This window comes from Beta vulgaris, chromosome 6 (genome assembly GCF_026745355.1).
Source record: "Beta vulgaris subsp. vulgaris cultivar EL10 chromosome 6, EL10.2, whole genome shotgun sequence".
Classification (NCBI taxonomy): domain Eukaryota; kingdom Viridiplantae; phylum Streptophyta; class Magnoliopsida; order Caryophyllales; family Amaranthaceae; genus Beta; species Beta vulgaris.
The window spans coordinates 55,946,437-55,961,478 of NC_079207.1; the positions used below are offsets into that span (position 1 = coordinate 55,946,437).

The 15,042-nt window shown below is 37.1% G+C and overlaps 1 protein-coding gene across 2 annotated transcripts in view; it reads right to left on the reverse strand.

Moving 5' to 3' along the window:
* Positions 1–15,042, reverse strand: part of LOC104897244 (E3 ubiquitin-protein ligase AIRP2) — a 23,253-nt gene continuing 8,211 nt past the window's right edge. Inside the window, exons 1-5 of one of the 2 annotated variants that reach the window (XM_010684085.3) lie at positions 2,845–3,207; positions 1,887–2,049; positions 1,714–1,780; positions 1,384–1,618; positions 1–718 (exon numbers count right to left, since the gene is read on the reverse strand). In XM_010684085.3, coding sequence (XP_010682387.2) covers positions 511–718; positions 1,384–1,618; positions 1,714–1,780; positions 1,887–2,049; positions 2,845–2,927 — 756 coding nt within the window. In that variant the 5' untranslated portion in view covers positions 2,928–3,207 and the 3' untranslated portion in view covers positions 1–510. Of the gene's footprint in view, positions 719–1,383; positions 1,619–1,713; positions 1,781–1,886; positions 2,050–2,844; positions 3,208–15,042 lie in introns of those variants that run through there. The other variant, XM_019250393.2, reaches the window with a different exon arrangement.

The following is a 15,042-nucleotide window of genomic DNA, read 5'->3' on the forward strand; positions in this document are numbered from 1 at the left end:
GTACTAAAAAAAATTACATAGAAAAAATCCTATCAGCGTTAAGGTACTTAGGAAATAATAACTACTCAACTGTAATTCAGTTACATTAGACATTAGAACATAGTACAGGGAAACCCGCAAAAAAATTCGTCAAATCATTAAGGGGTAACACCCACACATTACACAATACAGTAACTTGACAATTCCTTCCCAGATTCTAAAATGCCAGAGTCGGATGTCAAGCATACCTTAACTTGCTTCTACATTAAGTTACACATGCCTCAACCAAGAAGCGCTCTTATTCTTTGCATTTAATCTTCAACAACTTGATTCTAAAGCTTCCTATGACCTTAGAAACACAAACAGCCGAAGAATACCAAAGTCGATCAAGAACATCCAATAACAAAGTTTGCAGTTGCTAATCCACCAATCCATCACTGGTGAAGATATGATACCAGACACTATATACAATCAGTGGTCGGCTATTTTTGTGTACTTGCGTACAATATTTCCTTCTTTCTGCAGTTCGTATCATATCATGTAATCATATACGAATAAATGGGTATCGGGCATCGCAAGAGGAAGGCTTTCGATGTACAAGTGGAAACGGGTCAGATTCTCCCTTTCAATAGTGATCGAGTCAACCACTTCATGGTTGTTTGTGAGAACCCACAGATCTTTAGAATTGACCCTCTTTAGGCTTCTCCGGCAAAACGGGCAAGACCGTGATCTTGCATTCCTGACATTATCAGTTTATAACAAACTTCCCCTTTTAGCTTCATTTCGGTATAATTGCAGGAAAAAATATAAGGATGGAAGAAATACGTCAAAAATATAGAAAGATAGAAAGGAAGACGAATGAACGCACAAGGATGAAGGGAGCAAAGACTAAGAGTATCATATTTGCCATACCTTTCCCTTTATTTCGACTATACAAACTCAAAAGGACAATTGCCATAAATCACTAGCCTCAGTTAGTTTCAGCAATTTTTGCAATTGGGTTACCTAAACTATAGTGTGCAGATGTCAAATCATTGTCATTATTCCATGGAACATACCCTTTCAATCGGAAAAAAATAGTCATATATGCGCACATCCTCTAAAAATCAAGTTTTAAATAAATAATGTAAAAAAAAAAAAAATCTTATACTCCGCTAACCATCGAGATCATCAGGTACTAAGAGCCAGGAAAGGGGCTCAAATCTTCCCCCATTTGAGGAAATGAATATGGTCCTCAGGAAATTTCAACTTTATAAATTATATCCTCCCTCTTCATCATCCACAAGGAAGTGAAATCCCTAACTTGTCATTTCCTCTCCACGTTCCCCCGTCCCTTAAAGTAACTTCATTTAGAACAACAATTTTTTAGAGAATTCTAGTAGTGAAGATCGTATATGAGCATACCAATCATGAAAGCAACGGATGCACAAGGAATGTCCGCAGGTAGGCAATACCATCTTGGTGTCAGGTTCCATGCAAATCCCGCATTCATCATCCCTCTCTAAATCCTTATCAAGAAGTTTCCTCTTCTCATCGAAACTCTTTCTGCTCAAAATATCTGAGATCCTAGTTTTTTTGTTGCTTTCTTCCAATTCAATCAGATTACCTTCTAGTTGCCTTAATGACGGGTATATCACAGCTGCAAGCAAATAATTCATATTATGCTTCCAATGTACACATGACTCATTAGGATAAGAAAGAAGCAAACAAAGCACAATCAATTCATCATCATACCATAGAATTCCCTTAGAGAGGCCTTCTTTTCTTGGGAAGACATTGTTGGCATTCCATCAACATACACCTAAGGAAAAGCCCTTCTTTCAGAATTGCGATTAAGGAAGAGAAAATAAACGAGAAATCAAAAGTTTCACAATAGGTAGCATAGCATAGGAATTAGGAAGGTGCACCTTGTATATTAAAAGGTGATGCAGTCCCAAAAAATTAGGGAGGGCATCTGTACAAGTATAATCCATCCATTCTATCAAATATATGAGGAAGGGTGCCAAAGGGCTGAAAGATAGTCTCATCTGAACACTATCCCCGCAATAATCCCTTGGAAGAGAAGCTGCCCTGCAAAATTAAAATGGCATAGATACTTTCAAAACAAGATATGAAACTCAAGTATCAAAACCCCAGCAAAATCTGAGCTAGATAGTAAAATCTTAATGCCAATATACATTTCGTCGCAGAAATAAACAAAGTTAGACAGTCATATGAATTAATTATAGAACCGAAATGCCATATTATTTGGGGATTTCATAATCAATCATAGAACTGCTCACTGAATCACCTGAGTTGATAAAGTAATATATTGAAATGCCAAATATATTCTCAAAATAAGATGTAAAACTCAATGATCAAATACAGAACTTGAGAAACCACAGTAAAAACAAAATAGTGCTACATAAAATTTAAGGGGGATGATGCATACTTTCACCAAAATAAACAACATTAGAAAATCATATGCTTTAATTTTTAAACCTTAATGTCAATTTTTTTTTTTGGGGATTTTATAATCAAGCATAGAATTGAGTCATCTGAGGTAATAAGTCATATTCTTGAAGCTTCAAGCAGTATAATTAAAAGCCAAACAAACAAACTTCAACAATTTAACTTATTTCATTTGGTTATAAAAGGGAAAACTTTACTAATTCTATGCACCAACTTTACCATTTGCATGATATTTAACAACCAACAGGCCCAACACCCATAGATAACATTTGACTCACAACACATGAAAATACAAGACAACAATATGAAAGGAAGAAGCTTGCTTATTACCATGATTAAACATAATCTTTACAGGTATTCCATTAATTAAGTTCATAAAACTCAAATTAAAAATTGAAAGTCTGGAATATTTACAGATTGTTGGCATGTTGTATATCAGCTTCAAGAGTTTTGATTGATTCTCTGTAGGAAGATTTACTGGGCTGCTTCTGCCACATATGTCCTGTTTTAACTTTTCACCAGAATTCTGTGATAAAATAAAATGATCTTAATGAAAAGAGAGGAAGAGTTTAAGAAAGAGAGAGAGAGAGAGAGATATAGTTTTTTCTGGAGAGAATGTTTTAAAGAAGAGAAATAAGGACACCTGCCCAAGAAAAGGAAGAGAAATAAGGAAAGAGAGAAGAGTAATGACAGGTGATTTCCTCAAAATTAGTTGCCACTAAAGGATGGCATAAGATAAATCCCACTTGCTTAAGATTGAAACCTTTTTGGTTCCCCAAGGAAAGAAAAGGATGGCTTCTTTTAATCTTTCTTCCTAACTCTGTCTTAATTCTCCCTCTTAAATAATTTTTGTGGTCTTGGACTAATTAGCATATTCTTCACAACAGTCTATACTTTTGAAACAATTAACATTGTTGTTACTTCCATCTTACAATATGGTATTATAAATATTTTATTCCTGGATTTCTATAAATAAAATGTAATAATTTAATTATTATTTTACAGTGTTATAATTAGATGAGAGACTAATCAGTCAAAATTGATACTCTCTCCCTCAAAATATAATTACTAAGAAATAGTTGGTATTTTCATTGAGGAAAGAAAGAGAAAAGGAGAGAAATAGAAAGGGACATAGAAAGAAAAGGTGGACACATGAGATAGAAGATAAAAAATCTCAATATAAAATAGATATTCTGAAACATTTCCACTTTCTTTTTAAAAAAATTGGTAAGATTAAATCCTTCGGGATGCTCTCGCACAAGGCCCCACCCAAAGGCCCATTAAGCCAGACACCCCCAAATCCCAAGCAAATGCTAAGGGTAGGAATTGAATCTAAACTTCGTTAGGGAAGATGGAAAAGTTCACCACTTGAGCCGACTCCAATTCAAATTCTGAAACATCTATTATGGTGATCATGGATAATATAGAGCATAGAAAGAGTAATAGAGTATTATAATTTTTTTTTAAAAGGTAAGTTGAAGTCCCTCGAAAAGAAGGGGAAGGACTAAGGAGTGAGACTAGATTTCATGACATATAGGATCGGAGGTGGTACTAATACGGTAATACCACTTGTAGCACTTATCGCTCGAGAGTATTATAATTGTCATATGGTCCCAATCGAAAAAGCAATTGAGTAAAGTATTTTTTAGAGATTCAGAAGTAGCAAAACTTATAGATAACCTAGGCACAAATTTATATGAATTAGGAGTTAGGAATTTGGAGTATCATTGTTTGGAATACAAAATTGTCACTAAATACTAAAAGTGGAAAAAGAAGGCTAAAACAGAATGATATTACTGGAAGACTTTTTTGTTTAACAACCATTTTACCAACAAAAGACAAAAGTGATGGCCAGAACCTAATTTACAGCACCTCCCCCAGTCCCCTCACATACCTCTTCTCTCTCTCCTACCTACCTAATCAATTTCATCTGAATGTTAATAACATCTAAATAACCACTTCCACATCTTTCACTCCCTTTTTTCTTTTTCCCCATTTATATGAGGATGCGCTCATCATCAATAACTAATAATGACAAAGCCACTTTATCTGAGCTCTAGTGGGCTTGGTTTGCCATCTTTACTATTAAAAGTTGGGCCCAAACCTTGGTGAAGTTCAATGGATCAAATTATACCCAAGAAGGATGATCCATTATAAGTTACTCCTACCTTTTCTACCTTTCCTTGCAACCTGCCCTTCCTTGAGGTAAAAAGTTCTTGGGCCTATCCTCTCTCTCAAAGCTAAAATTCAGGCCCAACTAGAAGTTCTATATATAAGAATAATTTTTGCAACTTTTCCTAAAATGGTTCTTGAAAAAGTCACCACATCTCAAATTGCGTAAGACATTATGAGATGGTCTCATACTAATACTTTCCATAAAACATAATAGTTGCAAAACTTTGATTGTGATACTTATCGATGTACAACTTAGGCCATTGATATTTATAATCATTTATTAGAAAATATTATGAAAGGAATTGATATTATAAAATCTCATACATTGAGAAATTTAAAAAAAATACTAATAACATTTGTATTATATATCTAAATGAAAATATTGTCAACAAATTGCAACTATTGGAAAATTAGTCTTCGAGCATGTGAGGATGATCACAAAGATCACAACATAAGTTCATAGATAAAAAGAAAATTCACAAGATTTATCCCAAACATAGTTGATCTTCCCATAATACTCATAACTCTTAATTATTCTATGATAATCTACCCCTCAAAAAAAAATTCTATAATAATCTAAACTTTAGGTGGCATTTTAAAAAACCCCGTGATATATAATTTTTTAACTTTTTATATATTTTTCCAATGATTAACTACACAGATTATTGCTATATAATTTTCAGAATACATACTCTATAGTTTAAATATTATGAAATAATACAAAGTTGAGATTATTAGAGAAAACTAGCTTTAGTTCAAATTATTCTTGTACATTTTCCAAGCAAAAATAAAACTGACCTCTCATGGAAGAAGCAGTAGCTAGCACTGGCCACTGAGGCACTGAGCTTCATCCAAATCAATAAGGTCATTTTTCTCTCCCACTTCTTGAATTGCATCTCTCTGCCTAAATCATTCTTTTAAAATGGAAGAGAGAAAAAAAAAATATTCTAGCTTACTTTTTTCATAGACATTCTTTAAATGTAAAAGTGTAGCCGATCAATTAATCCTTGAAAAAATTTATTAGTACTCCCTCTGTTTTTTTTTTATCATTCTCACTTTCCTGTGCGCGTCTTCCAATGCACGTTTTAAAACTTAAATATCTTTCATTATATATTAGTAAAAATTATAACGATTGAATATTAATAAAGTACTAATTGAGACGAATCAAAAAGACCCCACATGACTATGTTTTTTCTTATAAATTAAGAACATTTGAGAAGATTCTCTCTATGCATGAATAGTGTCAAGATTCCAAGTGAGAAAGATAAAAAAAAACAGAGGGAGTATTGATTAAAAAGTTGTGTTAGTGAATCTAGTCAATGTGAGATGTGGTGACTTTAATTACGACTACAATGTAGGTGTGATGAAATTAATCTACTCAATTCATGAAATTAAAACTCTCCGAACGGCCGTTCTATAACAGATTTTGGATTTGCCGTTCTGCGAAAGCTCGTTACGAAACGCAATAAGAAAAAGGAAAAATTGTCAAGAATAAGTCAACCTTTGCGTTGACCGCTTTTAACAAGTCAACCTTCATTTATTCCAGTAGCAAGTAAAGCTTGTACATGAATTAGATTTTAACGAGTTTTTTTACTTATGACCTGAACAACCTGTAAACTTTCATTTTAAACTTACCATTCCCTTTGACTTATTGACTCTGGCAAAAAAAATTCCCTCCACATTTCGTTTCCCCTAACTGTTCGTATAACACTCTCTCTCTCTCTCCTGTTCTTCGTCTCCAATTAGGGTTGCAATTTCTTCTCGCACCAGAATTCCCCCTGTCTCTCTCCTCCCAATTTCTTCTGCACTGTGCGTAGTACCGATTTCATTGACACGATAAAGTTTTTGACTTTCGGGGGGCTTCCACCAATAAGGTAAACCCTTCACGAATTTCATCTCTTTTTTTTTTCTCGACATATTTGTTGGGCAAAGCAATCACTATTTATATGTTTTCACCTTCCTTTTTCATCTTCATTGTTTCTATTATTGCTACTCTTTGATTTGATTCTTTCTCCTCTATCTTTCAATCTACACCGTATTAGGCAAATTTCTGACCTGATTTTGGGTATTTTGATGTTCAATTGAAAAGGGTATCCTCCAAATTTGAGGATTAAGTTGTGGGGAATAGGTAGGGAGGGGTGCCCAGATCTGTTTTGGATCGTCCCTTCCTATGGCATATAAATTGGTCTTTTTAGGGTTTCTAAGATCCCTTTTAATGTTCTTTATAGTTTTGAATCTCTGCTGTATTTATGATTCTTCTGATTCAAAATATTCGAATGACACCTCTTTGGCTGGTTTAAAGTCTGAATTTGTAATGTTGCAACATCAATTGAGAAGTATTTTTACAGTAGTTGACAATTCTTCTTTTAGGGTTAGTGAATTTGATATGCTACCTGGGTCTGATCATGTGCAATGGTGGGGCGTCGTAGGTGATAATTTTGTTAATTTAACAAATGGGTTTATCATTTCTGATGAAAATTTGAGTAGGGCTCATAAAAATGATAGCTTTTCCTATTAGATGCTCACCCTCAAATAATTATCGGAAAGATAGCTTTGTTATTCATTTGAGGAGTAATGTCAGTTGGGATCAGATAACAGAGGAAAAAAAATGAAAAGGAGGAAGAAGGGAACAAGAAGCAGAGTATCAAAGAGGGAGGAAGAAGCATTTGGGTGGGTTTTATAATAGGTGGGAAAAAATTTAAAGATTAATTGCAATAAACCTAACGGATCTTTAATTACCTATTGGAACCTACTATTGCAGGTTACCATTTAAAAAAACTTGTTAAAAGTTAATTCATGTACAAGCTTTACTTGCTACTGGAATAAATGAATGTTGACTTGTTAAAAGCGGTCAACGCAAAGGTTGACTTATTCTTGACAATTTTTCCTAAGAAAAATCACCAAAGTCTCACCGTATTGTCCGTTCCGTAACGCAAACTCACCGCGTCAGAACGTTTATATCTTGTTACATCCGTTCTTTTGTAACATTGGCCAAAAAAACATGATATTATGATAGTTTTGATTATATTATGTTGTAATAATGCTTCATAAACTAATCAATGCAAATAAGGTTAGAACATATTAATGTATCAAAAAATTCACGTCATCTCGGCCGCGTTTCGTTCCTTTCATCCGTTACAAGCAGCTTCCACAACAACCAAACATTACCGCTGTGGCGACCGCATCCGATATTTTTTTCCTTGACTCAATCTAGATAACCATGACTCATTGGTATGATATCTTAGTTCGTGAGGCAATCATATCTTTTCTATATACTAAGGCTTTGATAATGTTATTGACGTGCTAATAACACTAAGAAAATCCATCTTACAGGCAAAAGTTTACGAAAGACTCCTAGATGAAATCCAAGAAAGCTAATTAAGCAAAGAAAAATTCTCTATAGGTAAATGTCAGTAAAGTCAAAAAGGCATACTAGTAAATTTATGGGATGTAAATTACGGAAAATAACTAGTCTACCTATCGGGTAATATAACCACCACTAATAGAGAGTGATGGTAAGTATGATAGTGGAATCCAACTCACATGATTAAGAATATTTTATGCTTCTATTAGTACTGGGTAGATTTTTATTGATAATTTGGGGGGGCTCATTTTATTTCAATAGAAAGGTTGCAAAGCCATAATAGACATATATAGAGAGAGGTTGGGGTGCTGCCCAAATCAAAGTAAATCTTACAAAATGAGAACAGACATCATGCGATACAGACCAAGTCATATCCAAACTGCATGGCTAAATCCACGCAAAAAATTTTGCATTCCTGACCAAACCTTGCTTTGCCAGAATATCAGCAACTACATTGGAGCTGTGCCCTTTGTGGGAGATGGATAAACCCAGGCACTCACGCCTTGCGCTGCGAATATAATTGAGTTGAAAGCGGAGGTTCCATGGCCCCCCTTGCACTTCGTTGCACCATTTTACCGCATTGGCGGAGTCAGACTCAATTTGCAAGGGCGCTTTTCTCAAGTTCTCATATGACATTGAGATTTGTATGGCTCTAAAGATAGCAAGAAATTCAGCTGAATTAATATCAATCGGTGGAATTGGGCTAGAGAACATGCACATGAAGTGGCCTTGATCATTGCGAAGTGCACCTCCAATAGCCGACATGGATTTGGAACTGTTAACCGAAGCATCCACATTCCACTTGAAAAAATTCTTTGGGGGTGCAGACCATGACTTATCAGAATTAGAGACCATCATTGCAAGTGAGGCGCGAGGCTCAGACCATGAGAGAGAGAGAGACAGGGGGTTTCTGATAGTTTCCTCGCAAGAATATGGAAGGGGGTTCCCCACCCTTTTATCCACCAACTAAGCCTTGTTAATACGAGATCGTGAATCTGATCATGTGTGCAAGAAATATATCTGAAAATACAGGAGTTCCTCTCTTTCCAAATGGACCATATAATTATCGAAAAAATTGCTCTCCATACCTTCTTGAGAAAAGGGGGCGAACCAATAATGGCCCATTGTTCGAAGGCCTCACTTATACTTTTAGGAAAAACCCAGTTTAGATTCCATAGACCAAGCCACCAATACCATATACTCCTTGCGAAAGAACACTGCAACAAAAGATGATCAGCACATTCATGATGCTCATTACATAAGACACATGTAACATCATCAGTGGGGATGATGCTTCTCCGGGCGAGTAGAACTTTGGAACTTATTTTGCCAAGTAGAGCCATCTAGGTGAAAATTTCAATCAGAGGTGGAATGAGACCTTTCCAAATTTTCTTCCTGGAGATGATTTGGTTTCGAGTCACAGAAGATGATTTGGCTAGCTCAAAGCTGAGGGATTTGACAGTGAAAAATCCCGATTTCGAGGGGGTCCATGAGAATGAGTCATCTCCCAAAGTTGAGAGGTGAACCGGTTCTAAGATAGAGAGAAGCCGCTTCCATTCCTCCAAATCTCTCGGCCTTAGTAAGCGACACCAAGAGAGTCGCCAGGCCCATGAATAACCATCCCACGTACCACAAGAGAAGACAGTGGCGTATGGATGTGACGATATAGAAAAAACCGAGGAGATTGCAATTGCCAAAAGAGAGCGTTGAAACCATTCCCCACACGCCTTATGATATTGGATTTCAGCATATTACTTGTCTGGGTGTTATTCAAAATGGCCGCACAAATATTCCTCCATGGACCTCCTTTCGAAGGTGTGGATAATTCATGATGCAGAAAATGAGATAGATAATTATATTTTTCAGAAATTACCTTACGCCATAGAGCCTAAAGTTCATGAAGAAACCTCCAAATCCATTTGAAGAGAAGAGATAGATTACGGTGAAACAAATTCCCACATCCGAGGCCTCCCAAATTTTTCACAAGTTCTAAGAGATCCCACGCAGCCAAAGCCATAAAAGAATTTTTTGTACCTCCGCTCGACAAAAATTGCCGCTGCAGTTTATTCATTTTGTCAAGAACACCCTTTGGAGCCCGGAAAAGTGACAGATAGTATACTGGGAGACTTGAAATTGAGGCTTTTATGAGCGTCAAGCGACCCGCTAGCGAGAGGAGACTTCCTTTCCAAGTGGCCAATTTTCTCTCCACCCGCTTGATAATAGGATCCCACAGTGAGATTCTTGAGGTATTACCCCCAATGGGCAAGCCCAAGTAGGTTATTGGAAACCCACCCACTTTACATAAGAGAGACTTAGCAGTCACTTGTAGCCATGATTCTTCAATGTGAATGCCGTGAATAGAGCTTTTGTGGACATTCACCTTCAAACCGGAGGCCAATTGAAATATTATGAGAGCTCTTTTAATGTTGAGGAGGTAGTCAATATTAGGAGGACAAAAAATTACCGTATCGCACATATTGAAGATGAGTTAAAGGTGTGCCACCACGAGAGATTTAAATACTCTTCCGTAGACCGAGGCTCGTGGCCTTTTGAATAACTAGACTTAGGGACTCCACAACCAGATCGATTGAAAAGGAATGGGGAGAGAGGATCCCCTTGGCGCAAACCACGGTGAAGTTTGAAGGGAATGGTGGGAGTTCCATTGATAAGGATCGAAGCGGCCGCACTTGTCACACAAGCCATAATCCACGATATCCAAAGAAGTGGGAAGTTCATTTGCCACAAGACCCACTTTAGAAAATTCCACGAAACACTATCAAAGCTTTGTGGAAATCCAATTTCAGGATAGTTGATTTTATTTTCCTTCTCTTGCAAGTCTCAATAAGTTCTCGGGCTATCAATGCACCATCAAGTATCTATCTTCTCGCAATGAAAGAAAATTGATATGGCCCAATGAGGAAGTCCATGACTTTTTGAAGTCTTCAAGCAAGAATTTTGGCAATTATCTTATATATTCATCCCACCATGCTTATTGGTCTATAGTCTTTTAGCCCTTCCAGATTTTCGCATTTTGCAATAAGGGCAATGAAAGCTACATTGGAACCCTTTGGGAGACGGCTTGAGAGCGAGAATTCTTCGACAATGCTATAGACATCAAATTTTAGCACCTCCCATGCTGCTTTGATACATATGAAATTATATCCGTCGGGGCAAGGAGCTTTTTACGAATTGCAAGACTGCACAACTTCGTCAATTTCTGAGCGAGAGACTTGAGCAGTGAAAGAATCAAATTACTCAGATGAGAGTTTTTTAAAGTTCAGTCCCTTAAAAGTTGGCCTGGACAAAAATTCTTCTTTGAAAATATTTGAGAAATAAGATACTGCTTCCTCTTGAATACCCGTTGGATCATCAATAAGCAAACCGTTAGTAGAAAGGGAGGTTATTGTGTTTTTTTGTTTATGAATCGAGGCAAGGACATGGAAATATTTCGAGTTTCTATCGCTATCCTTTAACCACTTTTCCCTAGAGCTTTGGGCCCAAAACATGTCCTTCCTCCTCAGCCAGGTCCACAGATGGAATTGGGCGGACCTCCGCACACTTAGTTCATCAATAGTGAGATCTCTTGAGTTAGATACTTGATCCAACTCATGGATCGTATTCTCAAGGGATGCAATGTTATGGTCAATATGGCCGAATTCTTTAAGGTTCCATTCTTTCAACTTTCCTTTTGTTATCCTCAATTCTTCACTTAGATTACAGTTTGGGGATTCATTCCATATTTCTCTAATGATGCGCATACATCCTGGGTGGGTTAACCAACAGTTCTGAAATCTAAAAAGATTTGGGCCCCAATTCCTTTCTTTGGATAATACAAGAAAAAGACAATAATCTGATATGCTTCTTTTCAAGATTGAGACTTAAAGAGCTGGAAATAGATCAATCCGTTCCGGATTCACAAGCAAACGATTTAATTTGCTTTTTGCTTGACCTCGAAACCACGTAAACCAACCATTCTTTGCAAGGACTTCTGAGAGACGAACTTGATCTATAAAGGCTTGAAACTCCAAAACACCAGATTGACAAATTTGGTTGCTACCCCTTTCATTAGGCCCTAAGACCTCGTTAAAATCTCCAATCAGGAGACGTGGCTGGTGAGATTCTAAGCAAAACTCTGCCAGGAAATTCCTGACTAGCGATCTTTCTTCTTTGTCACAGGGTTTATAAACATTTATCAGGCACCCTTTAAAGTTCAGAGAAGGGAAGGTTCCAGAGATTGCGATCCAACTGTTCTCTATTCTATATGTTTCCTTTGAGAAAAAATTTCTCCCTCCAGAGAGATAGCAATCCACCCGAGTTTCCAGTTGAGGGGGAGTACAACTGGGCTAGTTTGTCCATTTTCCACATGGATTTATGAGCCGAGGATTAAAGTCTGAGATCTTCGTTTCTTGAATATATATGAAATTAGGGTCATGGGAAGTAATCAATTTTCTGAGGGAGTTTTTTTTTAATTATGGCATTAAGCCCTCTCACATTCCATGAAATGATGATCATAATAAAAAGATAGTATGGGATGAGACTTGGTACTTACTGTTGGTGATTGCACCATTCTTGATCTTGACCCGCGAGAATAGAGTGAATTCTTTTCCGAAGCTCGGATTTTGGACCACTAAAAGTCAAGCCCAAGCTGTCAGCCATCTCAATGATGTCGTCAACCTTGATTTAGCCCAAAGAATGTATAGGTTGATCTTCAAGAACCATGTACTGGTCCATTGCAGCAATCAGCTTAAGCCTCTTCTTTTTTTCCTGTTTTTTCTTTCTTTTTTCCAGTTAGGCTAATTTAGTTTGGTTTGGAATATTATTTTGAAACCAGGGGGGAAGAGAGGGCCTGACTCAGAGGATGAGCCCAAAGTCACTAAAGAGGAGGATAAATTTTTATAATTTCGGAGGAGAGGCCCAAATTTTATTGAAAATTGGGAGGATGAGATTGGGCTTAGAGGGATGGGAGAGGGTCTTATTTTGGATTGGGGGGGGGGGTAGGTCTTTTGGTTGTTGGTGAGAATTCCGGAAAGAGGCTTTTCCTTGGCCCATGGGGAATTGGCCCGTTGAATTGGGAAATAGGAGTGTGGGGGCAAGATCCTGTGACGTCATGAAGAGGAATGATTTGGTTATGATTGGAAGGTGGGGCTTTTTGTAGGGAGCTGACTAGATTGGTATCATTATTAAAAGGCGACTCAAGGGTAGTGGAAAGGTTTGTCAGTCTTTGGGGTTTTGATTGGTTGGTCTTGGTAGGAGTGTTATTTTCCATGCAACCATTAAATGATTGTGGCTGTTCTTCTTTTCCATGGGGAATGATTGGGCTTCCATGGACTGTTCTGATACTGTTTGACATTGGTGAATTTGGATTAGGAGGAGGGTGAGGATTGATCTTGACATGTCCTGACATAACTTCTGACTTTCTTCCTGGGTTTAAACCATTCCATCTGTCCTTATTTTCAAAGATAAAAACTGGGTATTGTTTATTGTCAATTTCTAACGCTATCTTCCCATTTATTTCAAATAAGCAATCTGTGATTACAAGCACATGAGCGCAGTCAAAATTTTGATAATTTACTCACTAGACACACTCAAATATACATCCGATGTTGTAGAAGTTGTCATAGCTCCAAGCTACAAGGGGAGTGCCGTAAATGTTGAGCCATGTTTCACTCCATAGAGAGGATGATTGATTATTGACATCTTGCAGAGTGAGGAACCATTGTTCAAGCCATTTACTCTCAATCATGGCTTGTTTATCTTCTAGGGAGACAAACGTGATAAGGTGTAGGATACCCCCATTGGTTTTATGGACATGTTATTCACTCCTTGAGTCAAGATGGCATCCATAATGTCTTATGGGAAGAAATAGCTACTGCTACCACACTTCTTTTGTAGCATTTCCATTTTTTCATCGCATTTTTTCCCTTTTAACGCTGCAATATAATCACCATCTATGTCAATAGTCCCCAGAGATTCTCTGATGTTTTCAGTGTCCTCACCAAGAGTGCGAGAACTCATAATTATGTGGTTCGAAGGGTGAGGTAAGGTTGAGTTTGGTTTTTGGGGAGGTGATTTACCGAAAGGGAGGAGGTGCTGGAGGGGTTTTTGGGTGTCTGGGGGTTTAGGGAGATTTTGGACAGTTTTTGGAAGGCGACATCTCTGTAAGATCTCTGATCCCGTCTTGCATCTCTGTTATTGGGGCCATGGTACTTGGTGGAAGGATAGATTTTGGGTGGGGGAGAAAGGTGAAGAGGATGGTGGTGGGTTTGAGGTGGAGGGTTTTTGTCATATTTTGCAGGGAACACCGTGATTTGGAGGTGGCCCAATTTTTTGCCGTTTTCATCTTGGATTGCAAATGGGAGGGATTGAGGATATTTAAATTTAACAAAAGGACACTTGTAATTTTTGTGTTTTTTTATCATGGGGATATAGATGAATTCTATGTATCCGTGAATTCAGAATTTTTTTTCAATTTAGAGCTGGTTATGGAAAGAGGGAGATAATTTATGAAACAAGTATGAAGGGCTTGGGGTAGATGGGGTTTAGGTTTCCTCTTGGCGACAGTCTGCCATTGATGTTCAAGGTTTCTCTCTCTAGGTTTTTCTCTCACTTCTCTCATCTCTCTCGCTGCTTGGTTCAGTAGTGGGTAGATTACCCACCGGGTAGATGTAGCAATGTCCCATTATTTTATAGTCTTCTGAGAATTTGTTAAACGTATCACTTCTCTATCTAAAAGAATTTATCCGTATTATTTCACAAAATTCAGCTAATTAAAATTTAACCACATGCCATTCTCTTCATTGAACCCAAAAATACAGCAACTTTTACTAGCAAACAAAAATACCATCTCTTGGGGAGGACAACAATTAATCCACATAGAAAAAAGGAAAGAAATAACAGCTCAATTGGAGCTTAGATGACAACCCAAAAGAAAGCAACCTATTACCTATACTACTAGAGGTGTCAATTCAGTTCAACAGTTCAGTTATGGTTATAACCAAACAGTTCAGTTGATATCAGTTCAGTTTGTATCAGTTGAAATAATTAACAGTTCAGTTCAGTTCAGTTAACAAACT